The sequence below is a fragment of the Vanessa cardui genome, chromosome 29 (assembly GCF_905220365.1).
Source record: "Vanessa cardui chromosome 29, ilVanCard2.1, whole genome shotgun sequence".
Lineage (NCBI taxonomy): Eukaryota > Metazoa > Arthropoda > Insecta > Lepidoptera > Nymphalidae > Vanessa > Vanessa cardui.
Window position 1 is genome coordinate 4,802,427 of NC_061151.1, and position 27,948 is coordinate 4,830,374.

General features: G+C 34.2%; 1 protein-coding gene across 1 annotated transcript; it reads left to right on the forward strand.

Annotated features, from left to right (window-relative positions):
* LOC124541889 (putative fatty acyl-CoA reductase CG5065) lies at positions 1-27,920 on the forward strand. The gene is made up of 12 exons (XM_047119801.1): positions 1-156; positions 3,432-3,670; positions 4,261-4,377; positions 8,571-8,693; positions 11,151-11,276; positions 14,528-14,681; positions 15,012-15,113; positions 18,837-19,029; positions 19,737-19,843; positions 20,669-20,801; positions 22,092-22,349; positions 23,477-27,920. The coding sequence occupies exons 2-12, from the start codon at positions 3,557-3,559 to the stop codon at positions 23,622-23,624; spliced, it is 1,575 nt and encodes a 524-aa protein (XP_046975757.1). The 5' UTR covers positions 1-156; positions 3,432-3,556; the 3' UTR covers positions 23,625-27,920.
* Positions 27,921-27,948: the final 28 nt, after the last annotated feature.

The window sequence follows — 27,948 nt, forward strand, 5'->3', positions numbered from 1 at the left end:
TTCAGTCCGAGTTTAGTGTTATAACATAATCGGTAGTAACACGACGATATACACGTGTTGATCGTATATGTTATACAGATATAAACTATATATGTGAAACTGTTGAATTTTGACTCGAAGAAAATGTTTGGACTGATATTTACTTTCAAGTGACAGGTAATCCTATATTTAATATTACTAGCTGATAGCTATGAGTTCATATGCGTGGCATATATTCAGGTGGATCCTGTGATTATATTAGCGATAGTAATCGGTTAATATGATCGCTGCAATCTAAGGGAATACTTGATATAGTTTATCAAATTTCCCACACCATTTGGGTCCAAATACTTTTCATATCTTGTTATAAAGTTTAAGTTTAAGTCATTGTTATGTTTATATTTGTGTATATCTGATGATTTATTCCTTATATTTTTTATTTTATTTATATATATAAATTTGGTAACATATATTTTCTGATCAATATAGATATATTACACATTTGTATAATGGATGTCTTAACCTGACCGATTCTTCTCAGGTCAGGGTATTTTCTTTTCGAACTAGAGGTACGTTTTTCAATTGACCATCAGTAAGAAAGTGTAATACTTCTATATTGAATAAAGCAATTTGAGTTTGAGTTTGACCTTTGCATATTTTTTTGCAGATTTTTGAAAAAAATATTTTAATTTTATCTAAATAATAATTATCAACTATTTATATGTGTCATACAGATATATATATGGTCACCTACACCTTGGAAACGTAAGATGTGATGTCCCTTAAGCTCTAGTTTAAATTATCGACCTGATCTTCCAACCGGAACATATTATACTATATTTATAATCGGTGCTAGGTTAGGTACCTATCAAGACGGGTTGTACTTTCCTATATTATCCACCAGCCTGTAAATTACCCACTGCTGGGCTAAGGCCTCCTCTTCCATTAAGGAGAGAGTTTGGAACATATTCCACCAATGCGGGTTGGTGCAATGCACATGTGGCAGAATTTCGATGAAATTAGACACATGCAGGTTTTCTCACGATGTTTTCCTTCGCCGCCCAGCAAGAGATGAATTATAAACACAAATTAAGCACATGAAAATTCAGTGGTGCTTGCCTGGGTTTGAACCCGCAATCATCGGTTAAGATGCACGCGTTCTAACCACTGGGCCATTTCAGCTCGAAAAAAAAAGAATAGTAAAGTTACTTAATTAGAAATTAATTAGGTGTTGGTTATTTGAGAAGAATTAAATAATCATTTATATGAAATTGTCATTTTATAATAGTGTAATAATTTGAGCCATGTTCAATGAAAATAATAGTTTAATTAATATACAATATAAGAAAGTAATGCAAATTAAAATTAAAGCAAATAAATGAAACTCGTAGTTATTAAAAAAAAAAACAGAAAATAGCAGTGCTTAAACTTGTTATTTTTTTCGTTTGAAGGGTGAGTGACCCAGTATAAAATGAACAGTACATGTAATTAATTTACTTCATTAAAATATAATGCGAGTGAAACTTGAAATAATTAAATTAGAACTAAAGCCATTTTAAAAAGAAACTGACTAACAGAACATATGCTTTGGTTTTTTGTTTTTTGGTTTGACAGCGAGGGTGACCCAGTGTAATGCTCAAGTCCTATAATATCTTTCAAACTTGGAGCTGTGTCTTAATAATAGAGTCCCATATTATTGGATAGGGAACCATAAAAAGCTAATTTAGTTTACTCTCCTAAAGTTTACTCTCCTAGAGAATGGAGGGCGTTTAAACTTAAACTCATATTTACATAACTGTTAACAATCAAATCAAAATATACTTTATTACACTTTTTACTATAACACTTTTGAATTTAATAAATTAAATTAAGTGAAACTTCCGCTGGTTCGGAAATTAGATTCTAACTAGAAGAACCGGCAAGAAACTCAGTAGTTACTCTTTTTCAACATTTAAAGAAAAGTCAACTTGGATGTCTACAAGTATTAATTTTTTTTAAGTCGCCACGCTTTTTTAAGTCTGTATAATCTTGTATTAAATAATATGATTTCTTAACAAATGTTACATTTTTTCCAAATGATTTAAATTTATGAAACGGCAAATTTAAAAATGTCTGTGGATCTTTATTACAGAAACAAATAACTTGCCTCAAAATTTACTGATCGTTGGACTGACTATTTATTTTCATAAAATCCTTAAAACCCACAAATGTTAACACGCGTCAAGCTTAATTACTAAATATAGATAATTATAATACTCGTTTCTGTTATCTGACTTCTGGTATTTAAATCTTTCACAAGTTGATTTGTGAAGTGGTTTTTGTCAGCTACAAAATTTTCCTTACAGTTCAGAACTAGTTTTTTCTTAAAATTTAATACAGGAAGTCTGATATAAGCTCGCATTAGTACTTTTACATTATTAAGTATTATTAAACACTAATAGTCCAGTTATTTCGTCGGTATAAAAGGCTGATGAATGAAAATGAAATTAACGAGCTATTTTTTTTATATGTAGTAATAAAAATAATTTGATAGAGTATTCTTAGAAAAGCTTAACGATGAGAAATAAAATTTTTACAAGAACCTATTTTGTAGCCCCACCACAGGTATCCTCTTTTTTTTATTTATGAAATAGGTTGGCATGCATATGGGCCACCTATTGTATTTTCATTTTCGAATGTGTATAATGACTGGATAAGTTATACTTATAATTTGTAAAAATATATATATTCTGTGGCATTTTATGTTTTGATGGCGGATTCTGTTCCTTTTTGTATCTTCGTCACTATGTATCTGAAAAAAATACGGCGATCGATAACACAGCTGTCATTCCGTGTATGATTTATCATGATTGTCACGTCACCTAACAGAATGACGAACATACAGACTAGCTTTGGAATTTTATTAAAGCAGCATATCGATTATTATAAAGAGGACAATTTTACAGAAACTTTTTTAGTGGAATACAAGTGATCTTCATTTGAAAAGCGTGGTGCCATATGCTGGAGGAAGCCTTTTCTTAGCATATATGTATAAATGTGTGTTATCACTACATAGCATAAAACAAAATCGCTTACTTAGTACCTATATCCCTTTGTATTTAATTAAAAATTACGCTACGGATTTTGATGCGGTTTTTTTTAAATGGATGGAGTTATTCGAGAGGAAGGTTTTTATATATAATACATGGTCAATTTAGTAAAGTAACACTTATAATTTTAAAAGGCTCCACTGTGATATCATATCATTGCGTGCAACACCCGTGCGAAGACGGGGCGGGTCGCTAGTTGGATATAAATAAAATATACGTTTTAATTGTAGTTTTTTTTCATACACATATTAAAAATACTCTGTTTTTTTTTATATTTTTAATATTTCTCTCATGACAATCGTGCTGTTTTCGAGCCACTAAGTTCACTGAAGAAATACTCATTGTGATTTTCCATTGTTCCAGTCGGCCATGTTGGGAATAGTGACATTCGCAGAGTAAATCAAGATTAATATAAACACGGCGCGTACGTCACAAGAAACTGATGCCTTCAAAAAATTAACTTTGAAACGTTTGAAAAGGGAATAAAGATGGCGTCTTGCCTTGGCGGGCATTTTGGGCCGAGTCAGGAGTATATGCCTGTGGCGGAATTTTACGCGGACAAATCGGTTTTTGTTACGGGTGGAACGGGCTTTATGGGAAAGGTGAGCAATATCTGGATATTATTTTATAGTAATCGATGGCTGCAGTTGAATTCGGGGCTGGGATTATGGCCTTTTTATGCTGGAACGACCAGTCATACCAGAAAATAGCTGATTCATCAGTCATGAGAAACTTTTGGATATATTTCTGTGTGTGCTCTGGGAATATTTTGCCAAATATATTAGGTTGGAGGGAATGGTCTGCCGTATTTGAAAGATATAATAAGCAGTTATTTTTTCTAATAAATTAAATTAAAAAATCTGGCTGGTGATTCATTAGGATTTTTACCAGAAAAATGGTAGCAATATGTAACAAACAACGAGGCATATATAATTAATTGATTAATATTAAATAATCTTGCTTAAAATACGACAGGGCGTTCCCTCCAATCTATTACCTGTATCTATTAATCCGTAGTGCAGAAGCACTGTGAAATAGTCGAAGACTTTTAGCTCATCCTTTTAATCGAGACTTGCCGTCCTACTCCAACAGATATATCTCTCTCTTTCACTCTTTTGGGCTTAACGGTATACCAATTATGGAAAATTGTTGCGGTGCTTCTATATGATTATATGTATAGATCTCATAACAGGTGCTGGTCGAAAAATTGCTGAGGAGCTGTCCAAAAATCAAGAAGATCTACTTGCTGATGAGGCCGAAGCGCGGTCAGGATGTGGCGTCCCGTCTTACAGAACTCACACAATCCCCTGTAAGTATTCATTTATATATATGTGTGTGTGTTACGCATATGTATGTGTTTGGACGTATTTGTATTGATTCCCATTTGACTATTCCACGAATGTCCTGAAAAATAGGTTTTTATTGTTATTTAATACGGGATATATATGTACTATGTTTTTTATCTAGGAATGTCTTGTTCTTGGGGATAATTTCGAAATATCGAGCTCCACCAAATAAAAACAAAAAAGAAATGTTAAATACCCTATATTAAAAAACTGTAACAATAAATATAACCATGTTAATTTAAAATCTTATATAAAATTTGGTTTAAATTTAATGATTTCAATGCTAATCCTATTATTCTGATAGTCAAGTGGGTTAAAGAAAGGAAGAAGAAGGTGGGTTCGTCACCTTAAGATCTATTTTCGTGTGCTCAGTATGAGCGATAATCTGCTTTACCGATCGAGAATGACATATTGTGACGCAATCATTTGATGTTTAGATTCAAATGGCACTAGAAAGAAAGAAAGAAAGAAAGAACACTTTTATTTGGGACAACATGACACTTGGTACAAAATAACAAGTAAAAAATAATAATAAATATACACAAAAAAAAAAAGAAATAAAATGAACAATAAAAAAAAGTAACGATACAAAAACAAATATAAAGAAAAATAACAACTACAATATACGTGACGTGTCCCAAATAGGTATACCATTCAGCAATTCAAAGGTGTGGACACCTAATGCTGATTTTCAATGGTACCCTTTTTTTTTTTAAGACTTGATAAAGGAATGAATATTAAAACTGACGAAGGTTTTCTTACTCTGACTGTACTATAAGAAATTAATATAACCGTATATTTTTGCCAGCACTCTCAACTCAACTCAGTAACGTAGACCGTTTTCAAAATTTAATCGCACATTCGACCTGCCTTCGAATAGGTATATACCGAAACGTATGTCGTGACTATTATGTTATGTATGAACATAAAATACCATGTAATCAACCAAGATCGATATTCGTTGAAAAGAACAGAAAAACTTGAACAATGACGTAAATCACGCGACTTTTGGTCTATGGCTCAATATTATTTTGTCGTTGAAAATCTTTTTTTCAAAAAACGTAGTTGTATAGTCTATAATGCTGATGTCAAATCAAATCAAATCGAAATGCTTACTCCTTATTGTACACCAGTAAATAAATCACATAGACACGGTTAGGAAAGATGTACAAGAGGCGGCCTTATCGCTAACACAGCGATCTCTTCCAGGCAACCTTAAGGTAGAGGAAAACAGATATAAAAAGAGGTAGGGGTGTACAAAGCAGATATAAACATAATAAATAAATACAGTGTAATATTAATATATTTAAAAAAATAAAATAAAATAATGTACAGTACCTGATATACTAAATGCATACATATATGTATCTATCAAATTAAATTAAATTTATAATATACATGATGATGATGATGATGATGATGATGACTGATGTCCTAGCCAGTTGAGTCTGTGCGCCCCAGATAGATATGTGTGGCGGAGACATCGACCGCCGTTGCTAGCGGTGCCCACCGGGCGAACCAAGTTGCTCAAGGAAGCACCACTGACGCGCACGTTACGTACTCTCAATGTGATGGCAGACAAGATGGATTTGTTTTGTTGGAGTCTGAGTGAACTCACAATAATTGTTGCTTGGACTATCTTATACAACACAGATAGTCATATTTCCTATTTAGAATATTTTTGTTTTTTTTTATGGTATAGTTGGACGAGCATATGGGCCACCTGATGGTAAATGATCACCATCATAGACTAGAACATAGACAATGACGCTGTAAGAAATATTAACTATTCCTTACATCGTCAATGTGCCACCAACCTTGGGAACTAAGATGTTATGTCCCTTGTGCCTGTAGTTACACTGGCACTCACCCTTCAGACCGGAACACAACAATACTGAGTACTGTTATTTGGCAGTAGAATAACTGATGAGTGGGTGGTACCTACCCAGACGGGCTTGCACAAAGCCCTACCACCAAGTTAATTTTTATAAATGAATAAATAAATAAAACAAATTACCCCATAAGATTTTGTCGTGCCAAAACTTTTAGAGAAAATTTTGTCAGTTTTGAGGTTAGCTCTGAACTTATGATTATATACGAACGTATTGAACTATCCTGTGTTATCTGTGATGTAACGGTCATTGACCTTGACATAGAGAGGTCGTTCTCTCCTTGAAAGTTCAGTTGTCGGTTGGATATAATTTGGTGAATAATTCAGGTGAAAATTATTACAAGTTTATCCTGAATTTTGAATTTGATTGAAAACAAAAGAACATTGTGTGATTGGGTGTGTAATCATGTATATGTCATTATTTTTAGGGTGTGTAATTATGTATCATCATTATCATTATTATCATCACATAGTATAAAACGAAGTCGTTTACCGCTGTCTGTCCCTATGTATGCTTGGATCTTTAAAATTACGAAACGGATTTTGATGCGGTTTTTTTAATGGATAGAGTGATTCGAGTAGAAGGTTTTTGTATATAATACATGGACAATAAAGTAAAGAAACAACGATAATTTTAGAATTTCTAATCAGATAACATCAACACATTTTTAGCGCTTACATTGTAAACTATATATTGTCTAATAATTGAAAAATTGTGAATTTTGTGAGACATTCTGTATCATATTTAGTATCAGCATTACACCCGTGCGAAGCCGGAGCGGGTCACTAGTATCCAATAAATTTATCGACTATTTTAGAAGCTTTTAGATTAATTAATCACTTACATCAAACACAAATGACAGCGAATATAACACGCGAATCAGATCACGAATTCAAATCTTGTTTAGTACCACAAATGTTCGAAGAAACCCGTTGTGAGAGAGCTAGAGGGTTGTGGATAATTTGTCAAATATGGATCAACAATTCAATCTATTTAATATACAAAGCCTGAAGAATAGACGAAACATATTGTCAATGAAATTTTTATTTAATTTATTTAACAATAATGTTGACTGTCCGGAACTTTTATCAAAATTATATTTAAACGTCCCTCACATTAATTGTCGTAGCATGAGCCATTTCTTTTATACTAGATATTGGAAAACGCAACTAGGTAGGAATTCCATTATATCGAGATTATCGTTTTACATCACGATCAGTATTAAAGTAATTGATTTAGACATATGTCATGATAGTCAGTCAGCATCTATGCGATCAAAATGTAAAGAATTTCATTTGTGCTCAATTTTAATTTTAATCGTATATTTTAATGTATGTTTTTATTTTCTATTATATAATTTTAGTTTAAATAATGTTTAATTTATATTTTCAATGATATGCACGTTGAGATACCTGTAAATAGTAGAAGTGTTACTTTGATAATTTTGAAATGTTATTTATTTTTCATGTGATATTGTATCTACTGTTGGTTGTCCTAATAAAAATAAAATAAAATAAAACAAGTTTTGATCCAACGTGGTGAAAAATGTTATATTAAGAGTACAGTCTTTAGTCCAGCAATGGGAAACGTTACTTTACCATTGGAACGCTTTACCATTTGAATTTAACCACATATATGCTGTCTTGGGTTCGTACAAATGGTAAAGTCGTAATATGTCTTTATTTACTCACAAGACGGCTTCTAATCTTGGGTTGATAAATGACCAATAAAAAGTTTAAAATGTAAAATCATCATTACAAATTAAAACAAAGTCGCTCACCGCTATCTGACCCTCTGTATGCTTAGATCTTTGAGATTACACGAAGGGTTTTGGTGCGTTTTTTTTAATTAGATAGATTGATTCAAGAGGAAGGTTTATGTGTATGTATGTATGTATTTTATTGAGCCGAGATGGCCTATGATTGCGGGTTCCAACCCAGAACCACTGAATATTCATGTGCTTAATTTGTGTATATAATTCATATCGTGCTCGGCGGTGGAGGATAACATTATGAGAAAACCTGCATGTGTCTAATTTCATCGAAATTCTGCCACATGTGTATTCCGTCAAACCGTATTGGAACAACGTGTTGTAATATGTTCCAAACCTTCTCTTAAAAGGGAGAGCTGGCCTTAGCCCAGCAGTGGGAAATTTACAGACTGTTGTTATTGTTGTTTATATGAATTTAGTATCAAATTGGTACCCATGCGAAGTGAGGGCGAGTATCTAAGGAAGGATATTTAAAAAGAGTTTCTTTTCGCAGTTGTTCGAGACATTAAGGAAAGAACGGCCTCAAGAACTAAACAAGATCGTACCAATAGTCGGCGACATCACGGAACCAGAATTAGGTATCAGTCCAGCGGATCAGGCAATGTTATGTCAGAAGGTAAGATTAAACTATGCTATAAACGCGAATATAACTCTGTCTGTATTTATTTTTTATTTGTAATGGAATTGGCGTTCGTCTTCCATCTCATCTGATGGGAAGTGTAGATGAAGACGAAGGTTGTACATGCTCATCTCAGATATACCTGTTCACTCTACTCTTAAGGCTCTATATATCTTGCGTTTGTTTCTCTTTTTTCACGACCAAATTCAAGAGCCGATTTACTTTTGTCACCCAATTTTGCTTAACTAAAAATTGACGACCAACTCCTGAATTGGGAGCGAATCATGGAGCTATGACAAGTCCTTATCATTACACAGTATAAAACAAAGTCGCTTACCGCTGTCTGTCCCTATATATACTTAGTTATTTGAAATTAGGCAACGGATTTTGATGCGGTTTTTTTCATATATAGCGTGATTTGAGAGAAGGTTTTTGTATGTAATACATGTAATATTTAGTATCTGTATTGTGTCCGTGCGAAGCCGTGGCGCGTCGCTAGTTATAAATAAAATTGACATATTTGAACACTCAAAGCAACAATCTAATCAGTGTACTTAATCTATCGATTATATATAAAAAACAATTTTTATTTAGCGAAAAGTGAAATTTGGTTTGGCAATTTTATAAGCTATTAGGCACGATTTGTCAAGATATAGGTATCTATCTATCTATCTTTTACTCATTTTTTCAGTGGTCTGTCATCGTTTTTTATTTTTTCCAAACATGCTATATATAATTCTTTGATTTTCATTTGTTTTCGTCATTTAATACTATGTACACCACGTTATTGTCATAGCTATAATCCAATCAAAATAGCAAAACCTTTAACGTACATCAATATGCGGTATTCATAAAGGCTATTCAAAAATATGTTCCAAACCTTCTCCTCAATGAGAGAGGAGGCCTTAGCCCAGCAGTGGGAAATTTGTTGTTGTATTCAATTATAAATAACCTCGATAGTTTTGCAAACGGTACACACGTCAGTTGTCATACATAATTTGTATATTATATATGTTCTATTCAACCGAAATTATCGCGCTTATCGTACCCCCTCCCATTTCGTGCTTAGCATACTTAACCTAATTACTTTGATCGTGTGATGTTTTTGCATGACGCATAAATAATAGCTGTTGCTATGCTCCAAACCTGTTGTCCACTGTCTATAGAGAGAAAAAGGTACTGGGAATCGAACCTCATACCCATCTCCCAGTGGTTGGAATAGACACGTGCTAATAGACACATGAAATAACAAATGATGATAAGAAAATAAGAAATGCAAACGCATTTAAAAAATGGTGTAGATCTTAAAAAGAGATCGCATTTTTAATTAAGGTACATAGTAACTCGCTTCTAAGAGATTTTATGACATATTGTTGGTAAGAGAATCGTCCAGCGTGAAGGTGCCTTTGTCAAAGCCAAAGTCAAAAACCTTTATTCAAAATGGAAGTGTTTACACTTTTTTACTGATAGCCGAAAATCTACCACCGGTTCGGAATATAATACCTCGGACCTGAGAAGAACCGGCGAAAGACACTCAGCGGGATCTTTTTTTTATAATGTCAATTTACAATATACAATAATAAACATATTATTTTCGTTATTTGAAACATCCTTGAGGCGATCATCTAATTCCCAAGGTGTGCCGTCAACTAGAAAGTCATTAGTGTTGTAATATCCTTTAGCACACAAACGCTCTTTAACGATTCTTTTGAATTTTATAATTGAATATTGTTGAAAGTTTTCTGGGATCCTGTTGTAAAAACGTATACATTGCCCCAAACAAGACTAACCCTGAGTAATCGGGTACTGGGCGTAACAAGTTTTTTCTTGTAAGTAGTAGTAGTATTAATGAAATGTACGTCACATTTTTTGGGAAAATCATTTATGCTTTTGCGTAGATACATACATAACATTATAAAAAACAAATTGAGAAGCGACAGTCATTATTTTAATTTCTTTAAATTTACACCTCAACGAATCTTTTGGGCCCAAGTTATAAATTGCACGAATAGCCCTCTTCTGCAATACAAAAATGTATGGTTTTGTGAATGAGCTTTAAAAGACAACCTGATATAAACTCACACAAACACACGCACGACATAATATATTTCATTTACATTATCACTTGCTTCTCATAACTCAACGTAGATTGGGTGTATTGGTATATTGATTTGGAAGACTTCTACTTTTTTATATACCTTTTCACCTGATGTTAGGTCTGCATCTATTATATTGTATAGGTTAGTTTCTTGTGCCCAAACAGGTTATGATGAGACAGTTCTGCGAAATGGTTTGGGGACTTAAAAGGATTGCATAATACTAATCCTCTTTGGGAAATTCCTTTTATGATGGTTTCCTTGCAACACTTACTACGCCCGAAAATAGCCTCAAAGCGATAAAGACGTTATAAGTATTAGTTTGACCTGTAACTTAATACCTTTTCCCTCTGTGCAGGTATCTGTGGTCTTCCATTCGGCTGCGACGGTTAAATTCGACGAGAAACTAAAGCTATCAGTGACCATCAATATGCTGGGGACGCAACAGCTGGTCCAGCTCTGCCATCGTATGCTGGGGCTGGAAGTAAGTTTACTTCCATTTGGAAAACTTCATAATTTTTTTTTAAATTTTAAAGTTAATTATTATATGATGTAATATACCTAAGCAACAGTGGTTAGCACTATGGCTTAGGATGATGTGAAGATTACCACACTGTTAACAGTATCTATTATGACGTTGTATGACGTGTAACTAAACTCAATTATGAGTTATGACAAAAAAATTCGGTAAAAATGTAAGCCTACGAAACTTATCGATGATAAGACCATAAAATTATATCCAAAACAAATCAAGATATCAAAAACCGAGTATATATGTCGAAAGAGATTTTTTTCTTATTAATATGCCATCAAAAATATGATCAGATGAAGATGAAGCTCAATTAACGCCTATTTAACGGCTGAACGTACGGATGTACGTTAAATAGGCGTTTGAATAGGTGTTTTTAAGCCGTAAAAAATTTGTTCAGGTATTATAAATTTTGGGTGAAATAAGAAAACTTCAACAAATAGTCGAGTCGACATGATCGAACTGAGTCTTAGGTAGTAATTTTTAACGATGACAAACTAGCAAATTGCTCAAGATATATTTTGGTTTTTGCACAAGTTTTAGCGCAAATACAGGCATGTATGTAAAGCTGAGATGACCCAGTGGTTAGAACGCGTGCATCTTACTGTTGATTTCGGGTTCAAACCAAGGCAAGCACCACTATATATATGTGCTTAATTGTGTTTATAATTCATCTCGTGCTCAGCGGTGAAGGAAAATATCGTAAGGAAACCTGCTTGTGCCTAATTTCATCGAAATTTTGCCACATGTACATTCCACCTACCCACATTGGAACAGCGTCGTGGAATATGTTCCAAAAACCCTCTCCTCAATAGGAGAGGTGGCCTTAGCCCAGCAGTGGGAAATTTACAGGCTGTTACTTTAGGCATGTATATTCTCCAATTCAAAATCGTATGGTCTTCGAACACCTAAAACTTATGAGGAGAGTGGACTAACAGCCGAGCTCTTGTGAATTTCTTGACAGAAAAACCTATTTACTTACCTGACCTGGTTTTCTAATTCACGGAGTACGCTGTCGTGAATACGATGTATCTGTGTGCGTATTTTGTACGTTTACACACACATCTGTGATACGTCTCGAGAACTATAGGACGCTTTGAATGATCATGTAAATTTGCACTTTGAAATCGTCACATACTATGTAGACTCGGCATAATATGTATGTGATCGAAGATTATGTTTTAGAATGGTGAGTAGGTACCAATCTATATAAATATAATAATATATTGACGACCTCCGTGGTTGAGTGGTGTGTACACAGGGGTACGTCACTCCGAGGTCCCGGGTTCGATTCCTGCCCGAGTCGATGTAGATTATCATTAGTTTTCCATGTTGTCTTGGGTCTGGGTGTTTGTTTTACCGTCGTCGTTCTGATTTTCCATATCACAAGTGCTTAAGCTACTTACTTTGGGATCAGAGTAATGTATGTGATGGTGTATCATATTTATTTATTTATATAATAAATATTGTAAATGTGAAAGTAACTCTGTCGGTTTGTTGATCTTTTGCGATCAAACCGCTGAACCGAATTTGATGAAATTTGGTATGAACGAAACTTGAACTCCAAGAAAGAAGATAGGTTACTTTTTTGCCCAACACATGACAGCAAACATTCTAAGACGCAAGCGAAACCGCGGGCGATTACTAGTGAAATATAAAATATCCTTCCATCGTTGATTCGCCACAGCCTTGGAAACTAAATATTACGACCCTTATTTACACTGGCTTACAATTGAAACACAAAAACCCGAGCAAGTTGATATATAATATCAGTAATGGTTTTAGACCATGATTGAGTTCGTCTGTGGGTAAACAACGTAATCCACATTGTTAGGGGAACCCATCCTTGGATTAACTTGGTTTACTTGGATCCTGAGTCTTATTGTAAGGCATACCAGCACTAATATGGCATTTATTATATATATATAAAAAAAGGAAATATAGTATTATATAAAAAAAAAAACAAAAGGAAATATAGTGTTATATTTTTAACTTTGGATGAATGAATCTTTTAACACGTTGGCAGCATCATTTTGTTATTATTCCATTCCTGTGGTACGGGGCGTTTAAGACCTCGTATAAAAACTTTTATGATACCGGTACGGGGCTTATTAGACCCCGTAACGTTTAAGAAGCTGAAACACGATTTGATGTGTTGTGGAAGAATTTTATTTCATCAGTTCGGTGCATGGTCAAAGAGACCCCGTATTTACTAGGTACACCATAGCATTCTGTATTCAAAATATTTCATATATATATATATATATATATATATATATATATATATTTATCACTTTCCTACAATATATCAAATATATGTTACGGCCTCCGCACTAAAAAGAAGCTAATGTTTATCTTAACTGAAAGGGATACGAGGCGTATTAGACCTCGCTCCCCATTGAACGTGTTAATCAATCACGGCTGAACGGATTCGAATGAAATTTGGCACAGAGGTAGATTATTGTACGGAAAATATATTTCAGCTTTAAACTGTAGTACCTACGTACCGCCTTTTAGATTTACACGCAGGTGAAGTCGCGGTCGGCAAGCAGTATTGTTTTAAATAATACCATGTTCCACTTTTAAGTAAAACTCCAAGTAGAATGTCGTGTGTATGCATAATTAATGCGTTCTAAAAATGTTGTTATGGTATTGTGTTATACAAGAATACATATTATGTATAAAGTATTTATTTCTAACTATATATATATACATATATGTCTGTTTACCTTGTTCTCCACTTGTTGGAATATTTTGTTGTAGATTGAATTGTGAAAGATTGATTTTTTTGTTGTGACACAATGATCAAAATTTTGTCGTTTTTTTTAATTTATTAATTGTATTTCTAATTTCTATTATAAGGATAAACCTAGATTATTCTTCAGTGCTATAGGGAGTTGCACATGTGCGTAGTCGGGGCGGGTCGTTATTATACATATTTATATGTAAATAAGTACATACGTTCATAAAAAACTTTAAAAAATTTTTGGCTTAATTATTACAAATATAAGAACAATGAAATCGTAAAAATCAAGGAATCTAAGTGGCTCCTCACAAGCATACTTAACTTTACAAGATCAAATTAAATAATTAAACAGAATGCATATTCTCAACTTAGTAGTTATTCAAGACAGTACAAGTGGTACAACATTTTTTTAAGGTCATAGTGAGAAAAGCTGTATTTCTTTAATATGTTTCCGATCCAGGCTCTAGTACACGTTTCGACCGCATACTGCAACTGCGAGAGAGAACGGGTGGAGGAGACGGTGTACGCTCCACCCGCTCACCCAGAGCACGTCGTCACCCTGGTACAGACGCTGCCTGACGAGCTGGTGGATCGAATCACGCCGGATTTAGTTGGTACGTTTCAGTTGAAATTAAGTTTTGGATCTAATTCCAGCCATCAGAATTTCATTAATACAGGTTACCTAATGATGTTTTTCCTTCACCACTGAACACGAGATTAATTATAAAGACATAAGACACATGGGAATTCTTTGGTTAAACAATGCCTGGGTTCGAACCCTTGAAATCAAAATCAAAATATACTTTATTCATGTGGGCTTTTTCAAGGACTTTTGAGTCGTCATATAACAATTAAGTGAAGCTACCATAAGTTAAGTTACCATAAGATAAGTTCCAACCAATATCTCGGTATCCACTTCTCATATATTTTAATGATGATTTCAGGAGACAGGCCTAATACCTACACGTTCACCAAGGCTCTCGCCGAGGACATGCTGATCAAGGAATGCAATAACCTTCCTGTCGCGATCGTTAGACCTTCAATTGGTGAGTTTAAAGAGACGCGTAGAGGTCGTAAAATTGGTAAATAGACCATCTAATGATATTTGGGCACCACCGTAAATATTGGCACTTTGAGAAAACTTGAGCACTAAGATGTTATGTCACTTGTGCCTGTAGTTACACTGGAATATCACCCTTCAAACTGCTACATAACAATTCTAAAATATATCTATTTGACTAATATGTGGCAAGTAGGTGGTGCCCAGATAGTGGTGACACAAACGGTCTCTCACAAAGCCCTACCACCTAGTGGCGTATATAGGGCGGTGCCTCTCGACTCTCGGGGGCGCAAGAATAGACAGACTGGGCAGGACTATTGTTTTTTCGTTTTGCACTAAGGATCTGCTGTGGGCCTAGAACTCGATTCCAATACAGACGTACTTAAATGCTAGTATCATTAAAAACATACATCGCGCTCATTTTTTTGGCAGCGCACGAGCGTATTTGTGTTTAGTGTTTATCGTTAATGGGCAACGCATTTGCAGTAGCGAAACTGTGTTTAAGTTTTAGTGAGTGAAACAGTAAAATAGGCAAAGGATCTGCTTAAATAGGGCGCAGTTATAGAAGCTCGAACGGGACTCAGAAAAGGCTATTTACGGCACCGTTACCACCAATATCAACATATGATTGATTTCGTTTTTTAAACATCGTTTAAGCGATTTTAAAATTCCGTTAAATTGTTACGGAAACAAATCATGCACTTTATCTATAAATGATGATTTATACAGTATTATAGATATCTGATAAGGACATACGATAAGGATGACTCTTGATGTCTTATTAGTCACAAATGAAAACTATTGGAATCATTCGATTGACGTAAATTGCATTGATTAGAATATTGAATATATATTTTTATTTCAAATGTCGATTTAAACTTTTTTTACTATTGCTTTGTATTTTGACAAAGTCCCATTGCTGGGTCTATGCTTTTAGTTTTGTCCGTGTGTCAGTTTTGAATCAAATACATGAAAAGACTGTCAAACTTTCTTGCCTCTTATCTGTAATCTATTTTCTAAGCCGGTGGTAGTTCTACATTTAATCCAACAATTTAAGGGCAGTACTCAGTATAGTCGTGTTCCGGTTTGAAGGTAGATTTCTCAGTGTAACTACAGGCACAAGGGACATGACATCTTAGTTCCCAAAGTTGGTGGCGTATTGGCGATGTAAGGAATAGTCAATATTTGTTACATATCAGACTCCGCAAAGTCAATAAATCCTTCTTGGGGCAAGGTATCCGTTTCTATAATAAAATTCCGCAGACATTTTTAACTTTGCCGTTTCGTAAATTCAAATCGTTTGTAAAAAATATATTGGTAAAAAAGTATATTATTCGATACAAGATTTTATAAATGATAAAAAAGCATGGAGTTAATACCTGTTGACTTCCAAGCAGGATAGATTAATTTAAATAATTGTATTAACTAACATGATTTTGTATTTTTTAAATGTTGATAAAGAGTAACTACTGAATTTCTTGCCGATTCTTCTCGGTAGAATCTACTTTCAGAACCGGTGGTAGCTTCACTTAATTGTAAAATAGCGCTTCATAAGTGCTTATAACAGCCCACTTGAATAAAGTTTATTTTGATTTTGAGCAAATGGGCCACCTGTTGATAAGTGGTCACCATCGCTCATAGACAATGGCGCTGTAAAAATGATTAAACCATTCCTCACCTCATCAATGCAACACCAGCCTTGGCAACTGCAATGTTTTGTGTCATGAGCCTGTAGTTACACTGGCTCACTCACCCTTCAAAACGATACACAAGAATATTGATATAATGAATCAGAATATGTTACAAATACAGAGGAGTAGTTAGGTGAAGATAGGGGTTCATAGAAAAAGAATCGGGCCCTCACCCCCTCTTTCTCATACCTCTTTGACTAGTAATTACCCTTTAAAATTATAGATAGACCAAATAAGAAATCTTGTGCGCAGGGTCGTGTTTTTCTGGCTTCAGAAGCTTAAGGTTTATTTTAGAGGGCCCCCTAAATTCCGGGGCCCTGGTGCACTGCACCTCCTATCCCTACGATAGCTATGCCACTATATAAATATTGTTCAAAATTATTACTTAAAATCATGTATCCAGTCAATAATTTCCAATATGTTTTTTGAAGGAATTAATCATTTCTTTCTACGAACCATTTCGAATTTTTGGACGATAATCTTATCAGTCAATAAATTTCGTTGGAAGATAACACAATGACACAATTTTTAAAATATTTTTAATCGCATGATAAGTATACGTGTTTAAAATAGCGGCTTATTTATCGTTTCATAATCGATCATGTGATAACGATGACTGCAGTATAGTACACAACTTAGATGTAGCATCGGCAAATTTAATAAGACCGATTTCTGCGGATTTATACAACCAATAGAAATAGCTCCCTATCGCGCCATTCGACGCTATTCGTCGCTACAGATTCTCGCGTCAGTTTAACCCCAGAAAACAAGTGCATGTAAGTCGACGTGTCAAATTGACGAATATATTAGGTCATGTGATATAACAAGTTATTGCGTTTGCGTAAAGATCATATTCGCATGAGAAAAAAATATTCATAATTTGGGATAGCGTACTTAATTCGGGTATTTTTTATGGTATAGGTTGGCGGATAAACATATGGGCCACCTGGTGGAAAGTGGTCACCATCACCCATAGACATTGACGCTATTAGAAATATTAACTGTTCCTTACATCGTCAATATGCCACCAACCTTGGGAACTATGCTGATATGTCCCTTGTGCCTGTAGTTACACTGGCTCTACGTGTGATCGGTTTTACGAATTTTGCCGATGCTACATCTGAGTTGTGTCGTACTATACATTCCGATAGTAGAAGAAGTTGCAGTGGGCAAACCTTTGATGTTCATATTCCATGCGATTTGCTGATAGCTATGCGATATTGTTCACTGCAAACCGTTGTTTGATATCTTTATTTGTACTATTAATTACACGAAAGTTACTTACTTGGTGGTAATGTAAAGTAAAAAGTAAAGTAACAGCCTGTAAATTTCCCACTGTTGGGCTAAAGGCCTCCTCTCCCATTAAGGAGAGGGCTTGGAACATATTCCACCACGCTGTTCCAATGCGGGTTGGTGGAATGCACATGTGGCAGAATTTCTATGAAATAAGTCACATGCAGGTTTCCTCACGATGTTTTCCGTCACCCCGCCGAGCACGAGATGAATTATAAACACAAATTAAGCACATATATAAAGTGGTGCCTGCGTGCCTCTAACCACTGGGCCATCGCGACTTGGTGGTAATGGCTTAGTGAAAATTCCTCTGTGTAGGTACCACCAACTCATCTTGACACAACCTCCCATAGTAATTGACGCTGTTATAAATATTAACCGTCCCTTACTTCGACAATGCGCCACCAACCTTGGGAACTTAGATCTCCCTTGTGCTGGTAGTTATGAAAATCAAAATATACTTTATTCAAGTAGGCTTTTACAAGCACTTTTGAATCATAATTTAACAACTATATTAAGTGAAGCTACCACCGGTTTGGATAATAGATTCATCCGAGAAGAACTGGCAAGAAAATCAGTAGTTACTCTTCCAGTTAGCTTAAGTTAGTTAAAATTTCTCACTACTCACACCCAATCACCCTTCAAATCTGAACACAACAATACTAAGTATAGCTGCTTGGAGGCAAATGTCCAGAATACCTTTAACATGTGATTTTATTTCTCAGTACTCTCATCTGTCCGGGAGCCGGTTAAAGGTTGGGTGGATAACTGGAACGGTCCCAATGGCATCATAGCGGCGGTTGGCAAGGGCGTGTTCCGCACCATGCTTGGCACGGGTGGTCGTGTCGCGGATTTGGTGCCAGTCGACACCGTCATCAATCTGATGATCGTTTGCGCTTGGAGGACTCATTTAAGACGGTGAGTAATTAATAGCAACGATAAGAAAGTTTGAAAATAATTTGATCCTGAATGCCGATTGGTCGATATCAAAAGATGATGCAATCGGCAACTAATGAGCATCGTTTAGTCTTTTTTTTATGGAATAGGTTGGCGGACGAGTATATGGGCCACCTGATCGTAAGTGGTCACCATCAACGGAACACAACAATACTGAGTACTGTTGTTTAGCGGTTAACCCAGGCGGGCTTGCACAAAGTCCTACCACCAAGTAAAAAGTAAAGTCCTAGTTAATCTCACTTTGATCATTAGTTTGGGTACTTTTTGTTCTTCGGATTGAATGCATTTTGATAATATTCGTAGAGGTATGTGAATCAGCTTGCGGTAATCTTTTATTTGAGGTATAGCGTATGGTTTTCTGAACGTAACAAATCCTGAGTCAAATCAATTGCAAATTATCTTTAATATTAATATCCACTCAAATGTACCAGATCCAATTCCCGGCCGAGTCGATGTAGAAAAAGTTAATTAGTTTTCTATGTTGTCTTGTACCTGAGTCTTTGTGGTGCCGTCGTTACTTCTGATTTTCCATAACACAAGTGCTTTAGCTATTTACATTGGGATCAGTGATGTTGTCCAATATTTAGACGATTGTGTCAGTTTTTGGAATTTTTGTTCTGCTTAAGTAGAAACAGATACTCTAATCAATTTTTTACTGGATATTTTAGGGGTGACGGCGTGGTGGTCTACAACTGCTGCACGGGTCAGCAGAATCCGATCACGTGGCAGCGTTTCGTCAAAACCAGTTTCAAGTATATGAGAAAACATCCCTTCAGTAAGTATCTGATATCTTTCATGGTCTACTGCTTGTTTAACTTTATCCAAACCAATAGTTATTTCTTCTTTATCTTTACATAGTATAGTTGCTTCCCGCTGTCTGTCTTAAGCATACTTAGATCTTTAAAATTACGCAACGGATCTTGATGCGGTTTTTTTTAATGGATAGAGTGATTCAAGAGGTTTTTATAATACATATAATATAATAGACAATATAAGAAAGCTGACAACGTTAGAAGTTTCTAATGTGATGTCGTGAATAAACAAATTCTGTAGTATATTTAGTATCAGAACTGCACCCGTTTGAAGACTAGTTAAGGAATAAATTGTTATGACCAATAATCTTAAATCTTTAGAATCAATGCGCACTTCTTGGAACATTTTAAATCGATCTAAAAAAATTATCTTAAACAAGTATATTTGCGTTATCATATGATCTGTTAATTTTGGTAAAATTCACATTTTGAACCAAAAGGCAAGATGGCTACATATTGAAATATCACGACAGCAAATCAGACGTTATTTTTATTGAAATGTTTGATTTGTTTTGTTTAAAGATTTATATTTTTCGTTATATTATTTATAGACTGAAGAGTTTTTATTAACATAAGAATTAATAGCATTAAATGCTTAAATACACAAATATGAATTAATAAAAACTAATTGTACTAATCTTAACCGCGTGCAATGGTGGCAAGAATGCTAGCAGCATTTCCCCGTTGAATCGCAATTCCGATCCTCTGGGCAAAAACGAAGCAGCCCTTTTGTCACTAGTGGAGGCAATTAGGCGAAGTGTATTTTAGTGTTTTCACTCTCTTTCCAGGTGAAATAACTTGGTATCCCGGTGGAGATATTACGAATAATCGTCTCAAGCACAGCACACTGACGTTGTTGCAGCACAGAGCACCGGCCACCATTATCGACCTCATCGCAAAACTAACTGGAAACAAACCTATGTATGTTTTCTCAATGATAAAAGCTATACTAAGATTAGATAACTGTTTGAAGATTACAAGATATTATGGTCCAAAAAGTAGACCCAAAATTCCGCAAGATGTGATGATGTCTCTTTACTCAGCAGCTATTGGTTCTGCAAGTGATATATATTTACGTGGTAGAGAAGTGTGTACACCAGTTTTCATGAGTACGCCACTCCGAGGTCCCGGCTGAGTCAATGTAGAAAATTCATTAGTTTTCTATGTTGTCTTGGGTTTGGGTGTTTGTGGTGTCGTCGTTACTTCTGATTTTCCATAACACAAGTGCTTTCACATTGGGATCAGAGTAATATATGTGATGTTGTCTAATATTTATTACCATTTATTATTAAACCTTATATCGTCAATGTATAGGCAATTTAGATGCTACGACAGATTCGAGCTAGAATAATGTAATATCATCATAATATACACGGTGTATATTTTATGTTCGGAAAAGACAAAGTCTGGTATGCACAAAACATAGATATGCAGCTATTTGTATCGAAGGTAGTCTCTATATATATCCTCGATCTATTAAAAATATGTCTCATAAACCTTGGCAAGATGATTTTGAATAGCATGTTAATAAGAAGATCAGCTGGAAATGATAAAAGCAGGTTTAAAGCGAGTGAATATTTAATGTCAAATATTTTGGGATTTCTTTGCAAATAAAGCATTTCGAAGATACATGTATTTATTGATTGATTATTTGTTTAACATTATTATACGATACCATAAGTACTGCCCGAGGAAAACTACGTAAAAAGTTCAAAATGTAGATATTTTTTCCTAAGTTATTAGTTTTCACTTGGTGGTAGGGCGCCCGCCTTTGTAGATACCACCCACTCCACAGATATTCTACCGCTAAACAACAGTACTCAGTATCGCTGTGTTCCGGTTTGAAGGGTGAGTGAGCCAGTGTAACTACAGGCACAAGGTACATAGCATCTTAGTTCCCAAGGTTGGTGACGCATTGACGATGTAAGGAATAGTTAATATTTCTTACAGCGTCATTGTCTATGGGTGATGGTGATCACTTACCATCAGGTGGCCCATATACTCGTCCGCCAACCTTCCATAAAATAAATAAATAAAAAGATTTTTAGAAGTTAAATTCTTCAGGCAGAGATTTTAATGATAGATCATAAGTGAACGAGAATTGAGAATTATTATTAAGGGTGGTTCAGTTTAGGCACAATCCGTTATATGATTTTCATTTTATACATATTTTTTGTGACAAACTTTGAATACATATTTTGACAATTTCAGGATGGTCCGCGTTCAGAACAAGTTGGAGAAAGCCTCAGCTTGCTTGGAGTACTTCACTACTCGCCAATGGGCCTTCGCTGACGACAATGTACAGGCCCTTTGCACCGCCCTCTCGCCCGAGGACCGGAATACTTTCGACTTTGATGTCACTAACATAGACTGGGACGCCTATATCGAATCCTACGTCTTAGGTATACGGAGGTTCCTCTTCAAGGAAAGTCCGGATACTTTGCCTAAGTCAAGAAAATTACTACGTAGGTGAGTGAAAGAAACTGCATTTTTTATTATTATTTGGGAGGCACTAAACCTCATACGACACAGATGTAGCATCGGTAAAATTCAATAAAACCGATTACTGCCGATTCACTCAACCAATAGAAACAGCTCCCTATCGCGCCATTCGAGGCTATTCGTCGCTATAGATTCTCGCGTCAGTAAACTGACGAACCGAGAAGCAAGTGCATGTAAATCGACGTGTCAAATTGACGAATATATATTAGGTCATATGATATTACAAATTATTACGTTTGTGTAAAGATCATGATCATAAGAAATGGTAGTGATAATTTGGGATAGCGTACTTAATTCGGATGTGATCGGTTTTACGAATTTTGCCGATGCGACATCTAAGTTGTGTCGTACTATACTTAAATATCAGTCATTTTGCAAAGCACACATTCATATAATATATTGTTGTTGTTTAGCGGCAGAATAACATATGTCAGTTCCAGTAGGAAACATAGTACTACCACTTTTAGTAGTGTTATAGAAATCATATAATTGATGGTGCTATATTATGTTTTCACTGCTTTTCAAATGCATCGAATAATTGGTTATAACTAGATTCCTTTTGCATTTTACTCCATTTTGTGCACAAATTATTATAACGAAGGGGTCACGTGTCTTGAGATGGTTTCATTCGACGACAGAGAAATTGACGAATTCTAAATTATTCAATAGAAGTTCTTAAAACCAAGTTTAATAGTTTTAATAATTCAACTGAAGATTAAACTTGTACAATGCAGTACAGTAAAAGCCTGTAAATTTCACCCTCCTCTTACTCTCCCTTTGAGGAGAAGGTAAGGAGTATGTTCCACCACGCTGCTCCAAAGCAAGTGGCTGGTTTTACATGTGGCGGAATATCGTTGAAATTAGACACATGCAGGTTTTCTTACGATGTTTTCCTTGCCTTCCTCATATATTAGGCGCATGAATATTCTGTGGTTCTTATCTGGGTTTGAACCCGCAATCATCGTTTAAAAATGTACGGGTTCTTACCACTGGGCCATCTCGGCTCTATTAAACTTGATAAAAGTTTTGCATTATTTATGGGCTTTATATGAAGTGTGTTTAGAATATTTACGGTATAATTTCTTGACTTTCAGGTTACACATAGTGCACATTCTTACTCAAGTGGCCGCCGTATTCTTCCTATGGAGATTCCTTTTCAGCCGTTCCAATGCACTGCGGAACATATGGCGCCGAATCGTCGACCTATTAACGCGAGCTGCGAGACTCTTAGCCATCGCCTGATGACCCGCTTCCTCATTATATAATAAACTTCGTTGACATCGCCACTTACAGCTTAAGAACGCTTTAAACAATAAAAAGAACCCTTTCGACGTTTTCTTTTCATGTTGACATTAATATAACGACAAGATGGCGGTCGTAAACAGTCAAACACCGATAGTTTTTAAAGCTTCACGAGCGGCTTGCGGCTTTAACGTCAACTCGACGCTGCCATGACATATGTCAACGCACGTTCCACATGTCAAATTGAAACGTCAACTGTCATCCTGACAGTTAATGTCGCGTTCGAATTATCGAACGCTAGACGTTAGATTTAAAAAAAATGTTAAGGTGTTATTCCGGATTATTTTGTACCGTTACAGCTCAATGATAAATCAAATAAAAATAAAATGATAAAGTTCAAAACTTTATGCATAGTAATAATTATTGTAATAGAGATGCAATAATTCCCGTTATATTAATGATTGTAAATTGAGCCATAGATAATATAACTGCCTTATTTGTAAGTGCTGTATTTTTGTCACTCGAACGGTGTCACAACGACTTAATAACTTAAATCGGTTCTACGCGTTTAATTATAGTTTATAGAAAAAGAGAGAAAAACACCACCTTAAGCAGTAATATAAGTGCAACCAATTATTGTTGGTACTTCTTCTTTCGACTACTGTAACATTTGTAGCGTATTTATTTCTTAAATAGCAACATTGAACACACATAGCTTTACCGGTAGCGAAATAAGATAAAAATTGTGAACGTAACATTTAATTTTTAGACTAAAAAATTCCAAGTTGATTTTGATTATTTAAATTAAGAGAATTGGTAATGTTATTGATTTTTTTGAAAAGAAGGTTGTAATTCTAGCTACCGGTCTGTCTGCCAAAGATATCGATTTAATTTATGTAAATTAAAAAAAAATGCTTTTCAATATTAATATATATATAATTATTGTTTTAATCGAACGCGGAATAAAATCACTAGGAAAATTTTCAATCTTCGCTAGGCTAATCTTAATTAAAAATGAACAACTTATTTACAATGAAAATGTTAGTGAAATTTTTGCGATTTTTTTTTCTAATTATTAGAAACTAACGCTCAAAATTTAGCGAATAAAACAAAAAAGGTTATCGATTATTTTAAAAATTTATTGTTTGTTAAATTTAAATTTGTAAATTAGAAATACATGAAACGCATTTTCTAAAAAATAAGTGACTGTATTGTTTCTGTCTAGAAAGTTTGTATGTAGCTTGGAAAGGGTTTGGATAAAAAAAAAATATCGTTAATTTACGTTTGAATTTGTTATAATAAACTTATAATTCCAATTTAGACATAATCAAAGTTATAACGTAATTATTCACTATAAATTAAAAATAAAGGAAATACAATTGAATCAATAATAATTAGGTGACAGTCTTCGATATAAAAAGATGTCAGAATTAATCTTTTTACAAAAAAATATAATAACTCGTTAGTGATTCGATTTATGACAGTTGACTTTTGAATCCTCTAGACACGTTTAAAAAAATAACGTTAGAATGAATAAGCTGACGGATTGTTACCACGCTAGAAAGAGACAGCGAATATGCCGCCATGTCTATCTCCGTTGTGTAGTATGTAATTATAAAATGTTTACAATTATTAGACGCATGATACCTTCGTCTTTCACAATTTTATGCTTTGCTGTCTGTTAGGGAACGCGCACCGTCCATTCTATGTATATGGGTTTGACAAATTAAAAAGAAATCGACAAAATAAGTAATGTAATAAGACGTATTCTTCTGACGAATGAAATCGAAAGAATGTATGTATAATGTATGTTATGAATGTTATATGGAAATCAGTTTGCCAACAAAGTTTGACGTCTATGAGTTAACAGATTATAAATATTTCTTTTTTTTTGTTGTAACAATAACGTGTCTAGAGATAAAATGTCAAATTAGTTTACTGAATTTTTTTTCTAGTTAGAATTACACGATGACTATAAAAAAAGTGAAATATGACAAAGGAGATTATAATGGTTAAAGATAAGAAATGGCGCTGTCGGCCATCTTTTTTGGTCATTTCGTTCCATGTCATGACGCTTCCTTAATATAGGTATATTGTAAGGTATTTATTTAAAATATTTAAATGTAATTAATTTACAATTTTATTTATTTTAATGTAATGCTAGTTATTATTCGTAATATACCGAAATGTGAAAAATTTTGAAATACAAATTTAGTATAGTGTGAATTTATGTCCTGTAGCTCTTTTTTAAGCTGACGATAAAAAAAAATAGTTGTTTAATAATTGTTTTTGTAATTCTATTCGAAATAATTGAAAACATATTGATGACACACAAGATCAAGAAACGGCCCTGATTGAACCATTAGTTCGAATCTCAGTAAATGGCCTATTCTGAAAATAGTATCAAAATCGTTTCAGTTTTTGTAACAAAGAGCTATTTAATCTGTGCTTTGAAATGTCACATTTGATATTCCATATAGCTTTTAAATAAAATATTCCGGCTTACGTCTTCCTTTTAACGGACTTTTACATATATAAAATATAAAGCGTCATTTTTGTGTTGTACTATATCCAATGTTTTCTATAATTTTTGAATACAGAACTCGCTCGCTCATTGGTTAGTCAAATGGAATGCTATAAACCGACTTTCACAATAAGCGTTCACTTTATTCAATATTATGGTTAATTAATAATGTTCAAATCTTTAAAAAAAAAAATGTGGTAAGTAGGATTTAAAATAGGAACGGTACGTATTACGCATTGATTGTGAACGCCGGCTTATCCGCCGCTATTGGTTAATATTTGTAGCCAATAGCAAACGAGATCGAGACGTGCTGACTTAACATTACGAAAATAGACTATAGTAAAGTTTTTAATCGATTTTACTTCCATGATTATTATTCGATTTATTTAAAAAAAAAAGAATACCTACAGGATGTTTGGTATATACGTACTGTTAAGTAATGCCTAAGTTTTTGTTAAATGTTAGCATTTTACTTAATATAAGCCTAATGCTTTCGCTTTCGATCTATCAGAATGTGTCGCGAAACGTTGGAATCGATTCAATCAATACCCGATTATTTGCAACTTGTACTCAAATTTAGCTGCCATTAATTTTAGTCGAATATCAAAACGATTCTTTTTTTATTTGCTATAAAATATTCGGCATTGAATATCGATTCCGATATCTTCCAGTGTTAAATATTATTTAAGTTAACTTAGACGTTGTTATACGTGTTTATTGGGACGATTAATTGTATGTCTCTCGATTATCGTATCGATTCGCTATATCGATTACGAATCGTGCTTCGGCAGCGTAGTACAACGGATTAGTGTATAATAATAAAATTCCTAAAAACGAGTTTCTTTATTGATTATTTGTTTTATTTGTCGCTTGTAAGTAATATTATATGTAAATTTTGAACAAACTTTTGTCATGAAGTTTATTTTAGCGTGTAAAATTAATTTATGCTTATGTATATTCGATTGTCCTTTTTTTTCATTTTATTTTAGTAAATGCGACATATTATTGTGTATATAGAGTTTAGTTACCCAAAGATACGATCCATATACACGAAAGCGAATTTTGTTTGTACAATTCGCGATATGGTGTAGATTTTCGGAGTTTTGTGTGAAATTAGACGGTTTTCGAACGGACTGTCAATCGTTTGACGCCATTCTATTTGTAGTTCGTTTTTTAAAATATAAAAAAAAAATCGAGATATTATAAAACGAATCGATCGCTTAATAACGTGTAACATAATTAATATTCTCTGTAAAAAGAATCTATATCTATGACATTAATATATAAAATGGCGTTTCGCGCCTTAATAATACAAAATGGCGTCATGACAGTTCGTTTGGAAACCGTGAGAGAAAATGCTTTAAATTGTATTTGTTTCGCTTAGATGCCAGCGGTTTATGGTAATGGTATTAAAAATCCGTAAAATCTTGGTGGAATGTTATTAACTAGTGCTGGGTAATAAATGCTCAACGATCGATGGTCCCCATTCCGGCTTAATTAGGCTTCCATTTTCACGATATAATCTGACTAATTTCGGTAAAACATATTTTATTAATAAAATTAAGAATCGAACGGCATTCTAATATTCGTCACGATATATAGCTTTTTTAAATTGAAATAGAAACAGAGTGAGATGAAATTATGTAGTTTACCTGGTTAGAGCGGGATGGGGATAGTCCGCAGGCAGCCAATGTGTCTCGGTGATAGGATGGTATATACATGGGGGGTTAATTTATTATTCCATATATATTAAAATAAAAGAATGTAAAGTTTTATATGTTTTATTTTGTAACCCCTGAG